General features: G+C 46.4%; 1 protein-coding gene across 2 annotated transcripts in view; it reads left to right on the top strand.

Annotated features, from left to right (window-relative positions):
* Positions 1 to 22474, top strand: part of TTC23 (tetratricopeptide repeat domain 23) — a 93983-nt gene that overhangs the window by 49677 nt on the left and 21832 nt on the right. For both annotated transcript variants that reach the window (XM_032391317.1, XM_032391316.1), the window contains exon 7: positions 11564 to 11669. In XM_032391317.1, coding sequence (XP_032247208.1) covers positions 11564 to 11669 — 106 coding nt within the window. The remainder of the gene's footprint in view (positions 1 to 11563; positions 11670 to 22474) is intronic.

The following is a 22474-nucleotide window of genomic DNA, read 5'->3' as shown; positions in this document are numbered from 1 at the left end:
TAAATAAAATCTTTTAAAAAGATAAAAAAAAATGAAAGTCATTGCATATTACACATATTGCCCCTTTCTCTATGACATATGTCATAAATATTTTCACCCAATTTGGCATTTGCATTTTATTTTGTTCATGGTGTTTGTTTGGTTTTTTTAGATTTTATTTATTTATTTGACAGAGAGAGAGACAGTGAGAGAGGGAACACAAGCAGGGGGAGTGGCAGAGGGAGAGGGCGAAGCAGGCTTCCTGCTGAGCAGGGAGCCCGATGTGGGGCTCCATCCCAGGACCCTGGGATCATGACCTGAGCCGAAGGCAGGCGCTTAATGACTGAGCCACCCAGGCACCCCTGTTCATGGTGTTTTTATTGAGATAATTTATATACCCTAAAATTTACCCTTCTAAAGTGTACAATTTAGTAGTTTGGTCATATTCACAAAGTGGTGCAAGTATTACCACCACCGAATTGCAGAACATTTTCATCACTTCAAAAGAAACTTGCACCCAGTGTGAGTTACTCTCCCATTTCTCCTATCGCTTATCCCCTGGCAACCACCAATCTACATTCTGTCTCTATGGATTTGTCTATTATAGACATTTCATATAAATAGAATCCTATAATATGTGGCCTTTCATGTCTGACTTTTTTATCTAGCATATTGCTTTCAAAGTTCATCCATGCTTAGCAAGTATCAATACTTCATTCCTTTTTTAAAAAAAAAAAAAAAGATTGATTGATTGATTGATTTGAGAGAGAGAGAGACCGCACACATGAGCTGGGGGAAGGGCAGAGGGAAAGGGAGAGAGAGAATCTCAAGCAGACTCCCTGCTGAGCACAGAGCCTGATGCGAGGCTCGATCCCACCCCTGAGATCATGACCTGAGCCGAAATCAAGAGTCAGATGCTTAACCAGCTAAGCCACCCAGGTGCCTCTACTTCATTCCTGTTTGATGGCTAAAGAGTATCCTTTTATACAGATAGACCACATTTGTTCATCTCTTCAGCAGTTGATGGATGCTTGGGTTGCTTCTACTCCATGGAGATTACAAATAATGCTGCTGTGAACATTCATGTACAAGTTTTTACATGGATATATGTTTTCAGTTCTCTTGGGTATAAAGCTGGTAGTGGAGTTGCTGAGTTATGTGGTAACACAATATTTAACTTTTTGAGGAACTGCCCAGCTGTTTTCCAGAGCAGCCTCAGCATCTGATATTCCCACCAGCAATGCCTGAGAGTCCTACCTTTTTCACAACCTCACCAACACACATTAGTATCTGTCCTTTTTATTTCAACCATCCTAGTGAATGTGGAGTGGTGTTCTGCTGTGCTTTTGATTTGAATTTCTCTATTGACTCATGATGTTCTGCCTCTGTGTATATGCATGTGACCATGTGTCCATCTTTGGAGAAATGTCTATTCAAATCCTTTGCCCATTTTTTAAATAGGGTTATTTGTCTTTTTATTGTTGACTTATAAGAGTCCTTCATATGGGATATTAGATACTAGACCCTTATCAGATACATGATGTGTAAATATTTTCTCCCATCCTGTGGGTTGTCTTCTCACTTTCTTGATCACATCTTCTGAAGCACAAAAGTTTTTTTTTTTTAATTGAAGTCCAATTTATCCTTTTTTTCTTTTGTTGCTTGTGCTTTCAGCCTCATGTCTAAGAAACCATTGCTTAATCCAGGTTCATGAAGGCTTGTATCTGTTTCCTTCTAAAAGTTTTATAGTTTTAGTTTTTACATTTAAGTCTTGGATCCATTTTGAGTTAATTTTTTATAGGATGTAATGTAGGGCTCCAACTTCATTCTTTTGCATGTGAATATCCAGTTGTCCCAGAACAATTTATTTAAGGACTATCTTTTCACCACTGAATTACCTTGGGACCTGTGTCAAAATCAATTGACCATAAATGTAAGGGTTTACTTTTGGACTTTTGATTCTATTCCATTGGTCCATATGTCTGTCCTTATGCCAGCACCACACTCTCAATTAATGTTGTTTTGTGGTAAGTTTATGGATATTATAAATAATACTACTATGAACATTCATGTACAAGTTTTATGGTAAGTTCTGAAATCCGTAAGTATAACATCTCCAACTTCTTTATTCTTTTTTAAGATTGTTTTGGCTATTCTGGCTTCCTTACATTTTTATATGAATTTTAGGTTAAGCTTATCAATTTCTGGAAAAAAAAAAACAATGAGTCTCTATTTCAACTGGAAAGTATTGATATCATCACAATATTAAGGCTTTCAATACATGAACATAAGATATCTTTATATATTTAGTTCTTCCCTAGTTTCTTTCAACTATATTTTGTAGTATAAGTTTTATACTCCTTTTGGGAGATTTATTCCCAGGTATTTTGTTCTTTTGATGCTCTTAGAAACAGAAGTGTTTTTTTTTTCTCTTAATTTCCTCTCCCTACTGTTCATTTCTAGTGTGTAGAAATACAAATGGTAGGTTTACCTTGCATGCTGCAACCCTGCTGAACGCATTCATTAGCTCTAATATCTTTTTTTGTAGATTTCATAATGCTTTTTTGCCATGTAAAAGCTTTCACATTTTCAACATTTCCTTTCACTATGTTTGGATTTTGAATCATTTAGAAGGATTTCTCTGTATTAGAGTTATAGAGTAATTCACTCATTTCTATAATACTTGTAAAGTTTAATCGGTGACTTTTATTGTTATTTATTCTTGAGTTTAATAAAGATTAGAGAGTGTTTAAATAAATACTTACCATTTATTATTAAAGAGATAGCTTTGTGAAGTTGAAATAGCATTGGGTGTGAAGTCAGAAAATCTGAGTGGGAGTCCAGATTCTTCTCTTTGTCTGCGGTTTGATTATACAAGTCATTTAACCTCTCCGAAAAAAAAACAAAACAAAACAAAAAAAGAACAGTCCTACAAAAGGCCCTATCCATTTCAGAACTGCTCCAGGGTTCAAAATGGAAGGTGCTTTGTGAACTGTTAGGCTTGTTGCCAGTGTAAGCTCCTCTTATTTATTAACAGTAATTATTAAACATTTATCAAGGCCCCTCTTTTCTGTCAGAGATTTACCTAGATACAGAAAGATACGGTGTGGCTGCAGTTCTGCATGGGAGCCCTTGCCTAAAAGCCATTTAGTAAGTACCCACAAAGAAAAGGGGTTTTGTTATTTCCCCCTCTAGTTTTTCCACTCTTCATTCCTTTGGAGTGAGAGAAACGCCCAGAGAGAAAGGACCTTTTATTTTCTGTAGAATGTTGACAAGTTCCTAAAGTATTTTAGGAACTAAGCCACTCAAGTGGAGAAAAATACTAAGCCCCACGAGCCCACCACCTGGGGAAGGCGGTGGTCCCAGGGGCCGGTGACCGGACTGCTCTGGGCCCCATTGGTCCCCCTGGGGTCTGCGAGACAGCCTGCAGGCATGATTGTTTAAACTATTCGTGGCAGATTTGGGCAAGAGACCCATGTTTGCCCATCAAAGAAAACTCACAGGATCTCATTTCTGTGAGGATGTTCGTGGGTGTGTGTGTTCAGGGGGGATAAATTAACGCCCCACGAGCTTCAGCTTCAGCTTTTTGACATCTCTGACAGTTGAATTGCCTATCTTTCTATTCAGTTTTCAAGGCAGCTCTGCCTCTCAGTAGTTCCCAGATTTGGGGGCAGTTGGATTCACAGAGTATTGCGAACTAATTTATCAGTCATTCTACCATAAACTTGGAGGTCAGAAAATGTGGCTTCAGGTTCCTCTGGGCAGGTTATCAGCCTTGGCCAGGCCCAGGGGACGGCTGACAGGTGCTCACACCAGGCTTCTGCCAGCTTCAGACCACACGGCAAATGGCAACGCCTCTGATTGGTTCTGGTTCATCGCTGTGTATTTGCTGTAATGTGCTATTTATAATTTTCCAAAGCTCTGAAAATACTAGCCTTTTCTTGTTTAAAATTAGAAAAGATGCAGAATGCAATTATGATTCGTGCATTATAAAAATTTTCTAAGAATGACATAAATCCAGGTGCTATACTGTTTCTTTTTAAGTAACAATTTTTTTTTAATGCTCTTTATACTTAAAAAATCAAGCCATGCAGAAAAATATAAAGAAATGAGTTACAAGTCATCCCAGGCCTCCCCTCCCAGAAGTAGCATCTTTCCTCTGCATATGTGCCTGTGGGTATAGACTGAGAGACAGAAAGACAAGAAAGAAAAAAGAGAAAGAAAGATTGGTGAATTTGATGGCATAAAAACAAAAAACTTCTCTGTGACAAAATATCATAAAGTCAAAGAATAAATATCAATTCCTCATATCAGATCGGTATTAAAGAGGGCACGTTCTGCATGGAGCACTGGGTGTTATGCACAAACAATGAATCATGGAACACTACATCAAAAACTAATGATGTAATGTATGGGGATTAACGTAACAATAAAAAATTTAAAAAAAATAAATATCAAAGACAGGAGATAGAGAAAGAGTTCTTACAAAAGCTAGGTGAGGGGTGCCTGGGTGGCTCAGTCGGTTAAGCATCCGACTCCCGGTTTCAGTTCAGGTCATGATCTCAGGGCCCTGAGATGGAGCCTGTGTTGGGCTCTGCGCTCAGCGGGGAGTCTGCTTGAGATTCTCTCTCCCTCACCCTCTGCCCTTCCCGCCCATGCTCTCTCTCTCTAAAATAAATAAATAAATCTTTTTTAAAAATCTAGATGAAAAAGACAACTCAATAGAAATATAGACAAAAGGCAGGAACGATCAGTTTACAGAAGAAGAACTACAAATAGCCAATAACCATACAAAAATAATTGTCAATGTCATCTGCTATTAAAGAAAGGCACTTTAACTGAAGAAAGGCCATTTTCACCTGCTGTGAGCAAAATAAAAGAGTTTGGGGATGCCTCATGGTGGCAAGGGTACAAGAAAGCCGGCATCCCTACGCACTGCTGGAAGGAGTGGGGATTGGCACCACTTTGGGAGAAAGCAGTTGATATTCTCTCTCTAATTTTATAATGCACTGACCCTTGGATCAGCCAGTTCACATCTAGAAACTTACCCAACAGATAGATGTGTACACATGTGCGAAGATGTATAAGCAGTGAAACTGTGTCGCTGGCAAAAGCAAGCCTTTAGAAATTATTCTTAAAATCCATTAACAGGGGACTGGTTATGAAATGATGATATATCCATGTGGTGGAACACCATAGAAGCACTGAAAAGAATGAGATGGATGTGTATGTTCTCACTTGAAAGATGCCTGGAGTGCATTATTATTTTTAAAAAGCCAGATGTAGACCAGAATGTTTATTCAGTCAACAACTGGTCAGACCCAGCAACGTGCCAGGCACAGTGGCCCGCACTGGGACTGTGATGGAGGGTCCCGCCCTCGAGGAGCAGCCTAGGGAGTGACATAGGCTTTAGCTAAATAGTCACACAGATGAATGTGAAAGGCAACTGTGACATGCACATGGGGAGAGGTACCGAGTGCTGTGAGAGCTCCCAGCAGAGCAACCTGAGACACCCCAAAGATTGAGGAGAGGGGAGTGGGGCCCCTGTGGCAGAGCCCAGAGGGCTGGTGGCGGACAAAGCTGGGGGAGGAGGGCAGAGCAGAGTCAGGTTACGATCGCGCATGCGCGTCTGTGCATCTGTGCATTTGTATGAACGTGTCAGTGTTTCTAAGAGGTCACACGGGAAGCTTGATAGTGATAGCTATAAGGAATCAGACTGCGAATCGGGAGAAGAGGGTGAGGCTTATAGACAGAAGGGCGAGGGCGTTTTAACTTACCACTTAGGATCTTTCAAAATTATATAATGGTATTACTCCTATAAATCTAAAAAATCCCGCTACATTTTAAGAAAACACACACTTATAACCAAGAGAGGATGAAAATCTAAGTTCCCAACATATCTATTTTGGTGCTAACCCTTACAGAGAGGAGCTTTTCTCCCCCAGCCCTTTGGAGGAGCTATAATTGACCACTGGAGAGCTGCCACAGAGGACTCTCTCTATTAAAAGAAACTGGCTTCCTCTGGGGCCCTCAGAGCTGTTTTTGAATGCCCTCTACACCCAGTGACTTCCCTTTCATCTACTCCCCACCCCCACCCCCACCCCCGGGGAGCCCTAGCAACATCTTTCTCTTTGCCAAGGCTCTCCCGGCTGCCCCAGGCCCCTGCGGTGTGGGTGGCCATGAGAGGCTTCCCTCCTGGCCCGAGACTGGAGAGGAAAGGAAGTGTCAGCTTGGAGCTGCAACATGACCCTGTCCTGGACAATGCCATCAGCCCAAAGCTGAAGGGTGGGATGGCCAGCTCTGGCGAAGCCAGGAGGGAAAGCCATGTAACTACACGGCTGGTCAGTTCTAGAAGAAACACAGCAAGCTCACACCTCACAGTGACAAGGGGACTTGAGCTTTGGTGGAACTCAAGCACTAACTTGAATGAAAGCAGACACACAGACACGTGGTGGAAGGCACACTTATCATCTGCTCCATCCGTCACCCACTGCCTAACTCCCCACTGTGGTGTCGTCCCTCTGTGGTTAGTCTCAGAAGCTGCTTCGGGACCCACATATTGGCAGCCCGGTCTCCCCCTAGGCAGCCCATTCAACTTCTGGGCCGAACCTACTACCTAGCAACTATTTCTCTGACTCTCAAATAATACTTCATTATGTTGATTAGAAAATCATCGTTCTGTAAATTCGACTCTCTTAAAAACCAGATGTTAGACTAGAAAAGGATGCAACTGGGAATCACAGGCCTTGGTTTGAATCCCTGTCCTACCAGGGACCCCTCTATATGACCTTCAGTTAGTTGCTTGATCTCCTGGATGCTTCATTTTCCCATCTATCAGTTGGGCTGTTGACATCACTCTTAACCACCCACTCCTTCCGCGACTAAGCGAGCTGGTGTATATAATTCACGTAGCACCACGCCTGACAAAAGTAGGTGCTGAATCAGTGTGAGTTTCCGCCTTCCCACTGTCGTCTCCAGTGCTAGCCTTCAGCTGTACAAAGAGATCCTGGCAGTTACTGAGTTGGAGACTTACCTTGCCTTCCCCATGAGTGTTCATGTCCCCAGGGTAAAGAGACCCAGTTTAGGTCCACAAATGTTCCTTGAGTGACTTGTGTACTCTCCGCTTGGCTATGGGAGAGGAGATTTCTCTCGGAGTCAGTGATCCCCTACTTATTACCAAATGGGAAAAGAATCTGTCCCTCCCTCCTGCCAAGAGCTGGGGTTCTGCCGTCAGAACCGTGCATGTTTTAAGTTGAGTGTTCACATGATGGGGTCTGCTTGCATAAATAGAAACATCCTTTTTACTAGTCATCAAGTTTTCTCTTCAAGAGCTATTACACATTTTGCAAATCCAAGGGGACAGGCTCAGTTCGATAAGAGTCTGCCAGCTCCAATTCTTGACAGCTGGATTGGCGCTGTGGACTCGGTGGTTTCCCCCCAAAACGCGCAGAAGGACCAGAAGGCAACAGCTGCTCTGTACCTTGGCAGGGCTGGAGGTGGTTCATCTGGTGAATGAGGTTTTTCAATTAAGGGCCTTGCTCAATATGGGATATTAAAGGTTTGGTTTTGGTTTTTGTTATTAACCCAGTACAACACGCTAACAGCTCAAGAGATTTAGGAATATTAAACGCTCCCTCTCAGCTTCAAGATGACAGTTGATAAACGTATAACCATAAGATACTGAAGACAACAAAGAACGGGAGGAGAGATTTGAGCCCTGGGAGATTAATAAATAATGAGGAGTGAGTGTAGTCAAGCCACAGATCCCCAGCAGGGCCCATTACTTGGGCTCCTGCATAAAGCCAGAGAGGCAAGCCTAGCTCCTGTAATTCTGTTAACACTAACAACTAGTCCTTAAATGCTCTCAGATGTATACAACAGGGGTATTTATATTCTCTTAGCAAACAGAGTGTTGTTCCAGAATCGTGAACAGTGGTTTAGTTTGGCAAATTGGGTAATCTAATCACTAGCTTTGTCAACTGCCTTTGTACTTACTTGCTAAGGGGGCCTCCTGTTCCCTGCTGAGCTGTGGTTCTCAGTCTGCATCCTCCGGAGCCCTCACATTCCATGGAGGGTCTTTAGGGCGCAGCTGGGTGGGCGCAGCTGGGTGGGCACAGCTGGGTGAGCGCAGCTGGGTGAACTTCTAGGCCCTCTCCACCTGCTTCAGGGAGAGCAGCTCCACTCTTATCTGCTCTGTACTTTAGAGAACATGGAAGATTCTATTTGGAATGAAACGGTTTTTGGGGGTGTTTTTTGCTTCAGAACAGAACCTTAAAACTCAGTGGTGCCATGATGTTGGCAACCTTTTGTAAGTTACTTTTCCCCTTACTGGTATGTTTCTGAAATGTAACCATGTCGGTATACCTAGGTAGAGTTCAATGCTCGTATGAATAAACCATAATATTTCATTCCCCTTCTCATGGATATTTAGATGATTTCCCCTTTTTCACCATTTGAAATAATTTTTATATCAACAGTGAGGGGTGGTGAGCTCCGAGCTGGCCAGGAAGGGAAGAGACAGCAGGAGGGGGCGGATGGATAGTGAGAAGGGGGGAGTGGATAGAGGACTAGAAATTGCATGGATGTGATTGAGGCAGGACGTGATAGGGCAAGGGGGTCTGTCAGCTGCATGATCCAGAGGTAGCAGAGAATAAGCTATGATAAGGCCACAAGTGTGATGAAGGACACAATCTGGCTTGTAGAAAGCAATTAAAAATGAAGGTAAATTGAATAGGACTGCATTAAATTAAACTGAATTTAATTTTACCGAATCAATGAGATGCTAATCTTGCACATTTTAAACATCATGGTTCCCTTTTCCTCCCCCACCCCAACTCCCTCAATGTTAAACCAACATACAGTTTTTAGAAGCTTCAAGAACATCAAATAAAAATTATATCAGGGATGGAGTTTCTGAAAAATGAATAATAAATGTTTGCTTATATTAGTATCTCACTAATTACAGAAAAATGTTGAGGTTATGACAATTTTGTGAAATTCAGATCCCCTTCAGCTCTCAGGATCCACTTTCTTGATATCGTGAGCATTTTTGCTCTTGGAAGATTTTGCTTCCTGTCTCCAGAAGCAAAAGGCAACCTACAGAACTTTCAGAACGTGTGATTATTAATTTGAAAATAATTTTGGTAGACATCTATCTTTTACATTGCCTTGAATTATAATACTGAGTGGAAACTACATAGGAAATCTTTTTTTTTAATTTGAATTTGGGTTTTAATCAATCTAAAGTACTGTATGTGTTAAAAGTCTTTGTAACAGTATGATTTAAATCTTTTCTTGCATCGCTGGGTGTTCTCCCCAGTGGTGGATTGTGGAGATAGTTAGCCAGGGGAAAACCCCAAGTAAACAGGATTCAGTTTGCATTGGGGGTGGGTCAGGCTTTTCCTCTCTCTTTTTTCCTCTCTGCAAACCCTGACCGTGTGATGCTTTGACTCTATCCCTGTGGCTCCGATTGTCTTTACTTTTTGGAGTGTGCATTATTTGAAAAGCATTTCAAGTCAGAGCTTCAGGCCATCCTGAGAATAATGACTAATTGGGAGGTCGCCGAAATTACTTGTTCAATTTATATATTTATTTATATCCTATAATAAGAAAAGTAGTTCTAAAACAGAGGATATTGTTAGCATTTATGAATATGAAATTCTGGTTGTTCTAACACAACAATTAAAGTTATGACCAGCAATCTTGATTTGGAGTAGCCCCTATCATAAAAAGCCAAGCTAGTAACTCAGCTGATTTTAAATATGACAAATGAGGCGACAGTCTAGCATCTACCCTGATTATCAGCTCAGAAATGGGTTCAGCTGATCATCAGGGGACCGAGTCTCTATGTCTTTGCCATCTTACTGTTTGGTCTGGACTAGAAAGTTCTTTTTTTTTTTTTTTAAGATTTTATTTATTTGAGAGAGAGAGAAGGAGCAGTGGGGAGGGACAGAGGGAGGGAGAGAGAGAGAGAGAGAAGCCGACTCCCTGCAGAGCGGGGAGCCCGATGCGGGGCTCGATCCCAGGACCTGGAGATCGTGACATGAGCCGCAGGCAGACGCTTAACCGACTGAGCCACCCAGGCAGCCCTGGACTAAAAAGTATAATTGTATGGCTTTATCTCCTAGGCCAGATCCCATGGATCAGTCATAACTCCTGGGGGCTGTGCGGAGTATGCTGGCATCAATTAGTGATGTCTGCCACCAGGGGCCAGGGCGGAATAAAAAGCAAATCTGAAGTCAGAGTATCAAGGTCAGAGTCTTATCTCCATCCTTTATTAGCTGTGAACTGTCTTGGGCAAGTCACCCATTCTGCAACCTCAGCTTTCTCATCTACAAAACATGGATAACAAAAATTAAGAAAATTGGGACACCTGGGTGGCTCAGTCGGTTGAACATCTGCCTTCGGTTCAGGTCGTGATCCCAGGGTCCTGGAATCAAGTCCCGCATCGGGCTCCCTGCTTGGCGGGGACTCTGCTTTTCCCTTTGCCTGCTGCTCCCGCCCTCCCCCCCCCCCCCCCCCCCGCTTGTGTTCCCTCTCTCCTCTGACAAATAAATAAAATCTTTTTTAAAAAATTAAGAAAATTAAAATCGATACCACAAATGAGAAAGAAATCTTAGTTGCTGTTAGTATGTCTTGCCTATCCCAGTCTGGCGTTTCTCCTTTAGGTTCGTGATATTTCAGTATTTCTGTCACCCTTTTGGCAATTAATTGGGAACTACCTACCATCTCACATTAGGGCATTGTATGACGTCATGCTCACTTCCCGTGCCTTTCCCTACTGCCCACACTTTCTAGACCAGGCCCCTCCTGCTATAGGCGATCAGTAATTATGTGTTTATTGAATGAATATAAACCTATTACTAGTAGCATTTTTAAAACTTTAAATGTCCACAGTCAGATGAATATAGCTTTATTTTCTCATTTATTTTTTATTTTCTATCTTTTTATTTGGAAAGATGTATTTTGCATTTTATTTGAGAGGACTGTTATTATTTTATATTCACAGGATCATAGGTTTTATTTTTTTTTTTTTTTCCTCTTAAAGAATTTTAAATTGGGTTTTATTTTCAAGGAACTGAGCTGTTTTTTGTGCTCAGGCAGCCCCATGGGCCGGTTTGAAGAGGGTGCAGGCCAATGGGCTTGGTGGATCAGGCACTGGGGAGGCTGCGAACACCTTCGGGGGGGTCCCCCTTTCTGGGCTGAGCGCCGGCAGGGGGCTGGATTCGCCCACTTCCTGGTAACCCATCTCCTTCCTTCCTGAAACCTTCCTCCCCGCCTCTCCGTGCCCCCTCAGCTGACAGCACACTACCACACTCCTAGGAGCAGAGACTTTTACATGATTTACTTAGCGATGTGCCCTGGTCACAGCTTCACGCCATCTGGACCCAGCCTTTCCCTCTCCACTTCACGATGCCTTTAAGATCCAGGTCTCCTAAGAATCGGCTGTGCTTCCACATAAATCATATTGTCTAGCTGGCTAGAAAGTTCCTTGGCTTTCTGCTTATCGCTGCAAGAACAGTTAGTTCTCTATTGCTGCCGCCAAGCAGGTAAACGAACGTGTTTCTTCTTTCCCTGGTGACAGGCGCATCTCATCGTGCTGAGCAGAAGCCCCTCCCAAGAGGAGGCAGCAGTCTCCGCACATTTTGTCGCCCACGCTGCCATCGCTTCTGGGAGGACCGAGCACCACGGTGAGCGCGAACCTTCTGTGGGCGGGGCTCGCTGCCTGCTCGCTGCCCGTCTGCGCAGGCGTGGCTGGGTCTGTGACCAGCTGCCTTTAGGACAGGCCGGCAGGTGGCCGGAGCTGGGACATAGGCCCCTTGGAGAGCTTTGGAGGCTTTATGTGGCCGTTCGTAGCCGTGCCACTCCCTTAGCTTCGCCAGTGTCCTTTGGCTTCTGTCCTGTTCGGCCTTTCTCTAATCTTTTACTTTCAAATCCAGTGAATCTTCCTCCAAACGGAGCTATTAAGAGCCCCAGAGAATCCATGCTGGGCTTACAGGAAAAAATGCTCCGCTTTCAAAGGTGATCTATTTTTAAAGATTGTTGTGGAGCTACTGTGGTAACAGATCTGGCTTGTCAGAACCCCAGCCCGGACTTTCACAGCACTGGGCTTTCCATCACGATGAACTTACATGGTTTCGGGAGTCCAAGAGGAAGTTGCCATTTATGACTCATATGGTTTTTCTTAGCCCCATGGAATAGGTAGAGCAGCGAGCTTGGGGAGTTCTTTAACCCACCATTCTGGACTCTGAGCATACAGTATGCCTCTGTTGATGGAGAACACACATTCCAGTGACTTTTGGGGGGGGGCGGTTCAGAATATTCAGAAACAGAGTATAACTCATGAAGAAGACCTAGGGGTATATTCCAAAATATCAGATAAAAATAATCATGTACTATAGTAAAATAAGATCCAATGTGCCAGCAAGCCTAAAATTGAGATCCAGAATAATTGAGGTTCAGGGAGCAGGAGTTGGGCTACAATGTAGAGGCTGGTGGGTAGGCGAAGATGAAGGGGGCACCTCTATGAGCAGCTTGGTCTGCACAGATCCCCAGGCCAGGCAGGGGCTCAAGTCCAGGGAGGAGCTGGTGAAGGGGATTTTGGAGTTTATCCATCTGTCCATCCCACCTTACAGACTCCTCTGTCTGGTCTCCTGGAGCTTTGAGCACCTTTTCAGAGCTGGAGCAACCTATCTAGGGGTAGAGAGAGAAGGCCGGCAAACTTTCAGATCCCCTCTCTCTGGAACACTCCATATATAACAATCAACTTCAAAGCCTTCAAAAAGCGAGCAGTTTTTTGACCAGCTTATTGGGGCTTAAAATTTCTTTAATGGGGGGAAAAGAACCTTCCAGCCCCAGCTATTGAGACAGTTAAGATGCCAATGCAGGTTTGATGGAAATCCCTAGACTAGCAGGAGTCACAAATCTACATGTCTGTAGGAACCAAGTAAGCCGTGTGAGTGACACAGACAGTCATGACAATACGGTAGCAGCAGCAAGACAATACGGAGTGCTGAGGACTGTAGCAAAGTGGAGAAGCCATACCCTATGGAAAGTGAGCAACGGTCTCTCACTCTAGCCCATTACCGTCAAGTGGAAGGCAGGCTTCTATGGCAGATCTGCTTTTTCAAGAGAAGGCGGAAATCTAGATTTTTATGTGTAATTGATGCTAACTAGCTCAAATATGTTTCAGACTCTGAGTGGGGCAAAACCAGTGTGAGGGCCAGACCTATAACTTCTGACCCGGAGAGCGGGTGTATGATGAATGCTTGTCAGACCCTTCCTGTTTTCCTCAAGGCCTCATGGGTTTCAGACAACCAGAGGGTTCTGAGCATTTAAACTGGTAGGGTAGGGATCGGGGAGCCTTGCGTATTCCCAAGAGAATGCCAAACAGCTAAGGGCGCCTGGGTGGCTCAGGCAGTTAAGCAGCTGCCTTTAGCTCAGGTCATGATCCTGGGGTTCTGGGATCGAGCCCTGCATCGGGCTCCCTGCTCAGTGGGCAGTCTGCTTCTTCCTCGCCCCTCCTCCCACTTGTTCTCTCAATCTCTCTCTCTTTAAAAAAAAAAAAAGAGAGAGAGAGAGAATACCAAACAGCTATGAAACCAAGGCCCAAAGACCCTCTATGCCTAGAGGGATTCCCATTTGCCAGCATCTCAGCTAGTTAAAAAATGTATGGATTGGGTGAGGACTGATAGAACTTGTGTCCTGAAATGTTTTTCCCTCTAACTGCAAAGTTAGACGACTCTGCTTTGCATGACTCACAGAATCAGACAATCCAAATATATATATACCTATATTTTTATTTATATTTTTTAGTCTAAATATAGTGTGGGTATTATAAATTGAGAATGACAGTGATACCATAATAAGATCTGTGAGAATTTAATGACCTCACACAGTGATAATGGTAGTAACAGCTAATGCTTACATGGTTCATACGGGCATGGTTCTAACCAGTTACATTTATTAACTCAGTTAATCTTCACAACATCTCCATGAGGTTGGTATAAGTACTTCCAGTTTCTGGTGGAGAAACGGAGGCACGGAGAGATTAGGCAGTTTCCCCAGGGGCGCACAGCCAGGGATTAGCAGATTTGAACCTAGGCTCTTGACCTCCTTGTTACATTAAAAGGTCTGCAAACACCACCTTTCCTTCCTTGCCCCGCCACCCTCTACCCCCTTAGGCCCGCCGAGGAGTCTGCGGCATTTGGGACAGAGAAAGGACTAGAAAAGCGGAGGCCGCCCGGAGAGATGGGTTGGGAGAGCCAGGGGGCAGGGGCCAGTCCAGGAACACACACGGGCTCTCGGTTCCCCCTCTGTCTTTGGCAGCCTGAACCCCGCAAGCTGCCTTGCCAGTCAGAATTTGAACTACAAGAGGAGTGTAAAGATGGAAGAAAACTTCCCCCCAGGAGCAGGGAGCTGCAGTTGGCTTTACAGACTAGGGAAGGGGGTCACTTCTGCTTGAGGCTTAGTGGATTGGTTGCTAGAAACGCAGACAGCAGGAATCATGGGAAGCATAGCTTTACTAGTAACAATTAGTAGCAGGAATCGAGCTGGCCTTATCTGCAGTTGCTGGAACTGTCACACGCGTGCTCACTTAATCCTTTTCACAAGCCTGAATTTTACAAGTGAGCCAACACAGCCAGCTCCCCATCCCTGCCCGGTCCATCCATCTATATTCTGTCTACTCATTGCTCTACCCAAAAAGGACATAGTCCCTCTCCGTCTGTAGGGTGCCTCTAGATGAGCCCTTCTCAGGCTCAGCTTCTGCGAATCAGGAGACGGTGGAGATGGCTTGCACCTTGATGCCATTAGGAAGAAAGTTTACTGAAGCCTTAAAGGCGAGTGAGTGCTAAGTGAGGTTGGGCAGTGAAACCATGGGATCAGAACAGCTGCTTGGCGGGCAGCAACACGAATCCTGGGAACAGGTGCAGAGAGGAGCCCCAGCCCCCGTCCCTAAGGCCTCAAGCCGTCTAAATGGGCACGTTAGAAACAAACACAAGCAAGGAGAAACCCCAAACTCTTCCTACTGTGTTCACCAGTTTGAAAACTGCATCCGTCAGAATCCTGGTTCCCTTGGTGGCGAACGTGGAAAAGGCTATGGCAAATCAACTGATCGTCCGGCATTGTGAGATGCAGAGTTTGTTCTGACTCTTACCCACAATACCTAAGTGTGGTGTGGGCTGAGGGGACCCATGTTACAGGCATGGAGTCAGGGTGCCTTTGGAAGCAGGAATGAGCTGGGCCCTGCGCAGCCAGGAGCTGCAGTGGGAGTGGGCGGGCGCATTCCCACCGTCTTTCAGGGAGCCTGGGTTTTCTAGTCATCTCTCTGTGACCCCCTCACAGGCCAATGCCCCCCACAGTGGGAATGAGGGAAACCCACCCAGGCCTCTGCTGCCTCCAGCAAGGAGAAAGGAAAGGAGGGAATTTGGAACTTACCTTTGTCTGACAACTAAGGGGAGCTAAGGGGGGACTACCCCCCCAACACACACACACACACACACACACACACACACACACACTGGCCGGCTTTCCCCCAGGACGGCAGGACTGTGATCTGGACTTTAGTGACTTTGAGTGTAGTAATCCCAGCCAGATCCCCTGGGAGCAAATCTGCATGTTCCACCCAATGCCATGGAAATCCACAGGCATGGGGACCTCAGATCTGCTTCCCTGTGCTTAAACCTGTCTGTGTAGAGTACAGATTTTTTTTTTTTAAGGAATCATTAATGAGAAAAATCTCTCATTTGGGGATTCTCCATAGCCTGCCCGATAAATGCCCATTGAAGGCATTGCCCTCTGATAAACAAAATGCCACTGGCCAAGAAGCTGGCATGTTTCAGGCTCCGTGCTCAAGCGAATCCCTTTGCCCTGTGCCTTTCCTGCATTCCTTATGCAGACAAAACTGCCCTAGAAGTCACGAAGGATTGTGATTGCATAAGGACTTCCAATTCAGGCTCCTGGAATGTCACTAACCTGAGCCTGGCCCACTTCCCAGAGCGGCCATAGACAAACTTGGTATTAACAGCTCTCCCAGCCCTGCTAAGTGTTCAGGCCATTAGCCTTGCGTTCGTAACTCTTCTCCTAAAGGATATTAAAATGAAATGGGCGGAAGCCAAGTACATTTCAGTGTAAACCTTTGAGAGGCAGAGGCTGCCGAGCACAGGCGGCCTTGTTTGGAAGTGGCTCCATTTACAGCCTGGGCTCTGCAGGGTCCGGACCCAGCAGGATGGAAGGGGCCCTGGCAGAGCCTTGGGGGCCGGGGTCGGGATCCCTGGCTATAGGAACCAGACTCATGAGCGTGGGTGCATTCCCAAGCTGTAATTCCCCATGCACAAAGATATATATTTCCCTGGCCCCCACTTATCCTAATCTCCCACATTTTGCACAGTAGACGTAAAATATATAAGTACCTGAAGCTAGGCATTGCCTCTTGAGGAAGTCTCATGTTTTATATACCTCCATGATCCTCCTTTTTCTCAACTCTTCCTCCTGTGGCCTGCCTTCTCAGCCTGCCCCTCTGCTGGGTCCTACCCCACCCCCAGCCCACGCCCCGCCCACTGGGTTATCGATGCTCCTTGGGCCCTGTGTGTCCGACGGAGAGAGGAAGTCAGACAGGCTCTGGAACACACACATGCCCAGCTCCAGTGGACTCCTGACGGTGGTAACCTGGCCACCCGGGAGCAGCCACAGTCAGGTGGCCTTCACCTGCCCGTGGCCCTCCTCAGCTGCCCCAGCTGGCTCCCTCACCCCACCTCCAGCCTGGGGAGGCCTCTGGGTGGGGTTTGTGGTACAGCCCTGCTGGTGGAAATGAGTGTAAGCCCATGGCTGGCCACACCTAGCCACCTCTCTCCTTCCTCTTCACTCTTCCCTCTCCATCTTCCTTCCTCCCCAGCCTTCCCAAACCCCCTCGTGCCCCGTGTGCTCTGAGAGACCTTTCCTCAGCTCCTAGGCAAGGCCCATTTCCTGCTACAAAATGCCCAGCCAGCCTGAGCCTGGCCTGCCTCTGAGCTCCGCAAGCGGATGTCAGCATCCACGCCTGCTCTGTGCTCTAGAGGCCAGGTGAGGAAGGGGAAGCTGCAGAGAGCAAGTTGGGTGAGGCCAGAGAAGAACCCTTACCCTGTCTCCCACCATCTTTAGTAGGGCCCCGTCTCAGAAACTTCTGGAAGGTACCTTACTGCACATCCCATCTAAAGGACTGAGGGCCAGGGCGTGTCCGGGGTCACTCTGCAAGGTAGAGGCAAAGCAAGGCTTAGACAGAGGCCAGGCACAGACTACTTAGCCCACTCCAGAACTGGAGAGTGAGTGACACTGTCCCCAGAAGTCCAGGGAGCCCAGAAAATGGACAGGTGGGGGCTGCAGGGTCGGCCACTCTTGGGGCCAGCAGAGGATTAGAAGGGGTGGCCTCTTCCTCTCTCCAAGTCTGTGCTGTTGGTCTCTCTTCACGAAGGGACAACCTGGGGCAAACTGAAACCTCATCAAGCCTAGCTTACAAACTGCCTTTCATCTTTGTGTCTGAGAACAAAGTCTGTGGCTTCACTCCTCTGCTAGGGAAGATGAAGTACATGCCCTCTGTGATATCCTGTTTTTCACTCTTCTACTGGCTAATAATTTGTGTTCAGAACTTCTCAGAAAAACCTATGTTATTTATACCCTGACTTGGCTTCAAAAAGGGTTTTTAGGGCAGCTTCTGGAAAACATATATACTTCACCAAGACAGGTAACAGGGGCTGGAGGCTGCTGGATACCTGACTACCCCTGGGTGGCCACTAGTGGGTGGGACTGTGAGTGGTGGGGAGGTAGGCATGGGGTCAGCTTCCTGGTGGCAGGGATGTTGGAGGCAGGCAGATCCCCACGGTGACCGAGCCCCTTACTGGGCCTGTGGGTTCCTGGCACTGTGCGGGCACTTCATATATGCTCTCCCACGCAAGCCTCACCCAGCCTGCCGCCATCTTGGTCACCTCACGCTACTGATGCAAACCTGCCCCCCAGAGATGGCCTTGGACTTCCTGGGGTCACACAGCTAGTGAGCAGCAGGTATGCCTCTCCCAGAAGCCGTGTCCAGGGCCTGTGAAAGTGTTCTTCCCAAAGAGGGTCTCCAGTGTGGACCACCAAAGGCCTTGAGGTGAGGACAGAGCCTGACCTGGGCTTCCTAAGTCCTCACACCCCCCAGCCCCCCCCTCCCACCAGGGCTGGTAGGTGGCCTCGGGGCAGCTGCCTGTGCAGGGCCTACAGAGGCCCCCAACAGGGTCTAAGTGGGTCCAGTCTGTTTGTTTGCTGGGTGATGGAGGTCCTCTGGGGTTAATGTCGGGCTAAATTCCCCGCGGTCCTTAATGCTTTTGCTGTGAGTACATAGTACAGACTCTTTGCCAAGACTGTTAACAAAAGATAATCGTCACATTGTACATGTAGGCCTCCCTCTTAATGAAAGCTGCCCTCACTGTTCAGCTCTTGCCTTAGGACTTTGGGCCTCAAGAAAATGAGCCCAGGGTTACTGGAATTTGTTTTAATTAAAAGCCTCCTAACCTCCAGCGTGTCAATGTGTAACCCCGCATTCCTCTTGCTCTTTGAACGAAGCCTGTTTTTGTTTTTGTTGTTGTTGTTGTTTTTGCCTGTATATGAACATAGAACCAAACAGAGTCCGGCAGGGCCTCCAGGAGACATTAAGCCCCCCTGCCCGCTGGGCCACACTTCGCCCTCGCGCTCACTCACAGACAGCCTAAGCACTGTGTTGCAGTGGAAACGGGAGAGGACCCATGGCCTTGGGACACCTGTGCCACCGGGGCTCAGATTCACAAGCTAAGTCATGCTTCTGTGCTTTAGAAAATGACCTCATCTTCTGCCAAGGCCACAGGCATCAGGTTGCAGATGATTCTAGAACAGGTTTTCAAAGTTGGGGGTGGCCATTGTGAGCTCACTGGAATGGCTGGCTCTGTGTGAACCCACACGCGGCTTCAGGGCACCAGGGCCGTGCTGGGGCGTGGCATCTCCTCGCCCTGCTTGACCTTCCATCTCTCTGGAGATCATCTGTCCACCATGGCCTCCAGGGGGGTGCCCACCCCCAGAAGAACAAACTGCTCATCAGGGAGTCACTCCTTAGCTGTAGTAACAGGACAGATTTGCTCTCCCCACGAAGACTGATCATGTGGCTCCCACTTCAGAAACCTGATTTGGGGGTTAGGTGAGGGAAATACGTCAGGGTCTTACAGTAAAGGAGTTTTCCTGTATCCCAGGTAAAGATAAAAGTAGTTTCAAATTTAGAGACAGGGAAGGCACCACAGTGGATGCCCAATACCTTCCTCTGTTCCCAGACTCAAGGCTCTTCTGATTTACAGGGGCCCTCACAGGATGCCTGACACGGGGCCAACTTACATGGGCCAACAACCGTCAGAGAACCCCTCCCCCACCCTCACCCCATCTGACCAGCGACCTTGTAGGCAGCACCTTCAGAGGGCAGACTCCGGGGCAGGGCCCATCTCCGACGTCCACCACCACCCCTGGTTTGCGTTCACTTCAGTAACCCTGCTGCCTTTGTTTCAGTAATAAATCCCTTCCTCCCTTCCCCTCCCTTCCTCCTTCCCTCACTCTCACTCGCTCTTCCAGAAATCCATGCGTGCTAACAAGCATCCTCTTTGGAAAGTATGAATAGGCCTCCCTGAGTTAGAGGTTGAGCCATTTATGCACTGGTTTGAGTTAGGCCAAGCAGCTCCCTCTCTCCTAGCATCTTTGTGAGATCAGCTACACTAAGGGAAAGGAATAGGTGGCACTCGGGTCTAGGGGACCTGCAGCTGGTCAGCATGTGACTGCTGGGGGAAGGGATACCAAGAGGTAGCAGGACATGGGGCTAGAAAGGTATCGAGTGCAGCTGTGTCCTCCTGTGTCTGAGAGACCAGCTCCTTACTCAGGAAGGCGAGGGAAATGCTCCCCATCCCTTTTGCCTCCTCCTCTATCTGAGTAGGGCACCACTTCTGCCAAAGCCCAGGGTCTGGAAACTCAGTCCCTGCTTGTCCAGCCCCAGTTCCTTCCTACACGCTTGACATCTGCCAGTCTTTACGGTAAGGGCTCATCTCAGGGGAACAAGGCTGAGACTCATGAAACATCTCTAGTCTTAAAGAAGGGCTCAGTTGCATTCTTTGGTTAATTCCCAATTAGACAGAAAATTAAAATAGCAAGAGTACTCCACTCCTGAATATCCTTGTTAATTTTTAGACCTGGAATGTTCATCTCTGTAATGCTTTTAAAATCAACAAAATAAATGCCACATCATCCCCACGTTTGCTGTCATGAGATTATCAAAGTAGCCAAAATTGATACTTAGTTTGCACATTAAATCTGTAATGCTTTCTCCCGTGAGTCCGCTACAAGTAAAGACATTTTCTACTTGGCAGAATTTTCTCCTAACACGAGAAAATTCTGAGTAAATACCCTAGAAGTCCACCTGCTGGTCTAGCAGTGGACAGACCCCCATTGAAAGAAAGGAGCAGGGGACTCCCATTCAATCAACTTCTGTCTCGCTACAAACTCGGGGGGCAGTGGGCACTGAGACCTCTCCAGAAGACTTCACCTCACAGCAGAATTCCTGCTTCTTTCCGGCAACGGCCTAGGTTCCAAGCAAAGTAAATCTTGCAGAGAAATGAAACTTACTTGTTCTCAGACCTAACTTTTCTCCTGATTGACTAGATTCGATAGACACACTCTGCAGGTGTCTCCTTTCTAAAACAGGTCACATGGAGTATACTTGAATCATTTCTTGAGACCCAGCATGCTCAGGGTGAATTTCAGATGCTCTCAAAACTCTCGAGGTGTGCCTGAGGCGCAGATGAGCCCAGTCTTCTGTGCCTTTTGACCACTCTTCTTTTCATAGTGCTTCCGTCCTGTTAATGTCTCAATGTCCACCTCTGCTTCCTGTGTCCCTCCTGGTCAGCCTTGCATGGGCGAGAGAGGTCCATAACCACGATCCTCAAAGCTGTCCCTGAATTCAAATGATAACCATTTATTGAGCACAGACTAGGTGTTAGGCATGTCCTCAGTTGTTTATATGCATGAACCCATTTACTCCTGACAACAACCCTATAAAGAAGGCGCTAGTGTTATGTTCCCCCTTTTCAGATGAGGGCTTTGAGGTCAGATGAGGGCTTTGAGATCTAGTCCTTACACAGCTAGAACTAGGCAGCAGAGCCAGAGCCCGAACCCGGGCAATCTCCCGAGTGCAGCCTCAGGAACAACCACCCTCTCTGCATAGGCTGACCCAATTTCTGTTCCTCTGTGACTTCTGGAATGCTGTTTTCATACGGGCCTCTTTGGAAGCACCTGGCACTCACATCACAGTATGAGAAAAATGAATTCAAGGGGTGATTCTTTGGAAAAGGTATTAAAATAGAGAAAATACTAGCTGGTCTAATCAAGAAAATAGCAAGGATGCACAAATATAAAATTGGAGGTGATAAAGGGGAAATAAGCCAATGCAGATGAGCCCAGATGGTAAATATTTTAGGCTTTGGAGGGCCTAAAGCAGAAGATTATGTTTTATCTTTTTGCTCATATGTATTTGCGCTACATGATACACATGAGATTTCCAAGAGGAAATGTCCAGTTGGCCACTGTATGCCGCCACGCTCATTCATTTATGTGTTACCATTCATTTATGGAAGCTTTTGTGCCTCAACAGCAGAGTTGAATAGCTGAGACAGAGCCCATGTGCCCTCCAAAGCCTAAAATATTTACCATCTGGTCCTTCACAGAAGAACTTTGCTGACCCCTATGCTGGAGCCCTGTGATTTCTCCAGTTTCAGACTCCTTCCTAGTTAATTTCTCGGTTCAGAATTTCCAAACCAAGTAGTTGTTGTAGATTCAGACTTCACATGTGTGCCTGCCCCATATATGGTGTCCCCGTTTTAGATGCTATTTTTCTAGCCATGGATGGCCTCTGGTGGGACAACGATGGGGCCTCACCTCAGACCAATACAATTGCTTTTATCTCCATTGTAGGGATTCCTGACTGTTAGTTTTCTTCTGCTGCATACCCAATGATGATTGCTTAAACCCGTTTATTAACTCGGTTCTGTAGGTCAGAAGTCTAGCCCTGTAAGGCTGGCTTAAATCGAGCTCAGGCTGAAATCAAGCTGTCAGCCTAAAAGCAAACCATCGGCCAGCTACATTCTCCTCTGGAGCATGGGGTCCTTTTCCCAACTCGTTCCTATTATTAGCAGAATTCACTTCCTTTCGGTTGTAGGACTGAAATCCCCATTTGCTTGCTGGCTATTGGCCAGGGACCTCTCTCGGCATCTACGGGCCACTCTTGGGTCCTTACACCATGGTTCCTTCCATCTCACCAATGGAGAACATCCTTGTCAAATCCCTCTTATGCTTTGAATCTCTCTGGCTGCCTTTTTTGCTACCGACTGGAGAAAACGGCTTTTAAAGGGCTCAGGTGAATTGGTTAAGCCCAAGGGATAATCTCACTTTCTTAAATTCAACCATGTCATATCACGAAACC

Source organism: Phoca vitulina, unplaced genomic scaffold (genome assembly GCF_004348235.1).
Source record: "Phoca vitulina isolate PV1807 unplaced genomic scaffold, GSC_HSeal_1.0 scaffold61, whole genome shotgun sequence".
Lineage (NCBI taxonomy): Eukaryota > Metazoa > Chordata > Mammalia > Carnivora > Phocidae > Phoca > Phoca vitulina.
This window is presented reverse-complemented; position numbering and strand designations above follow the sequence as displayed.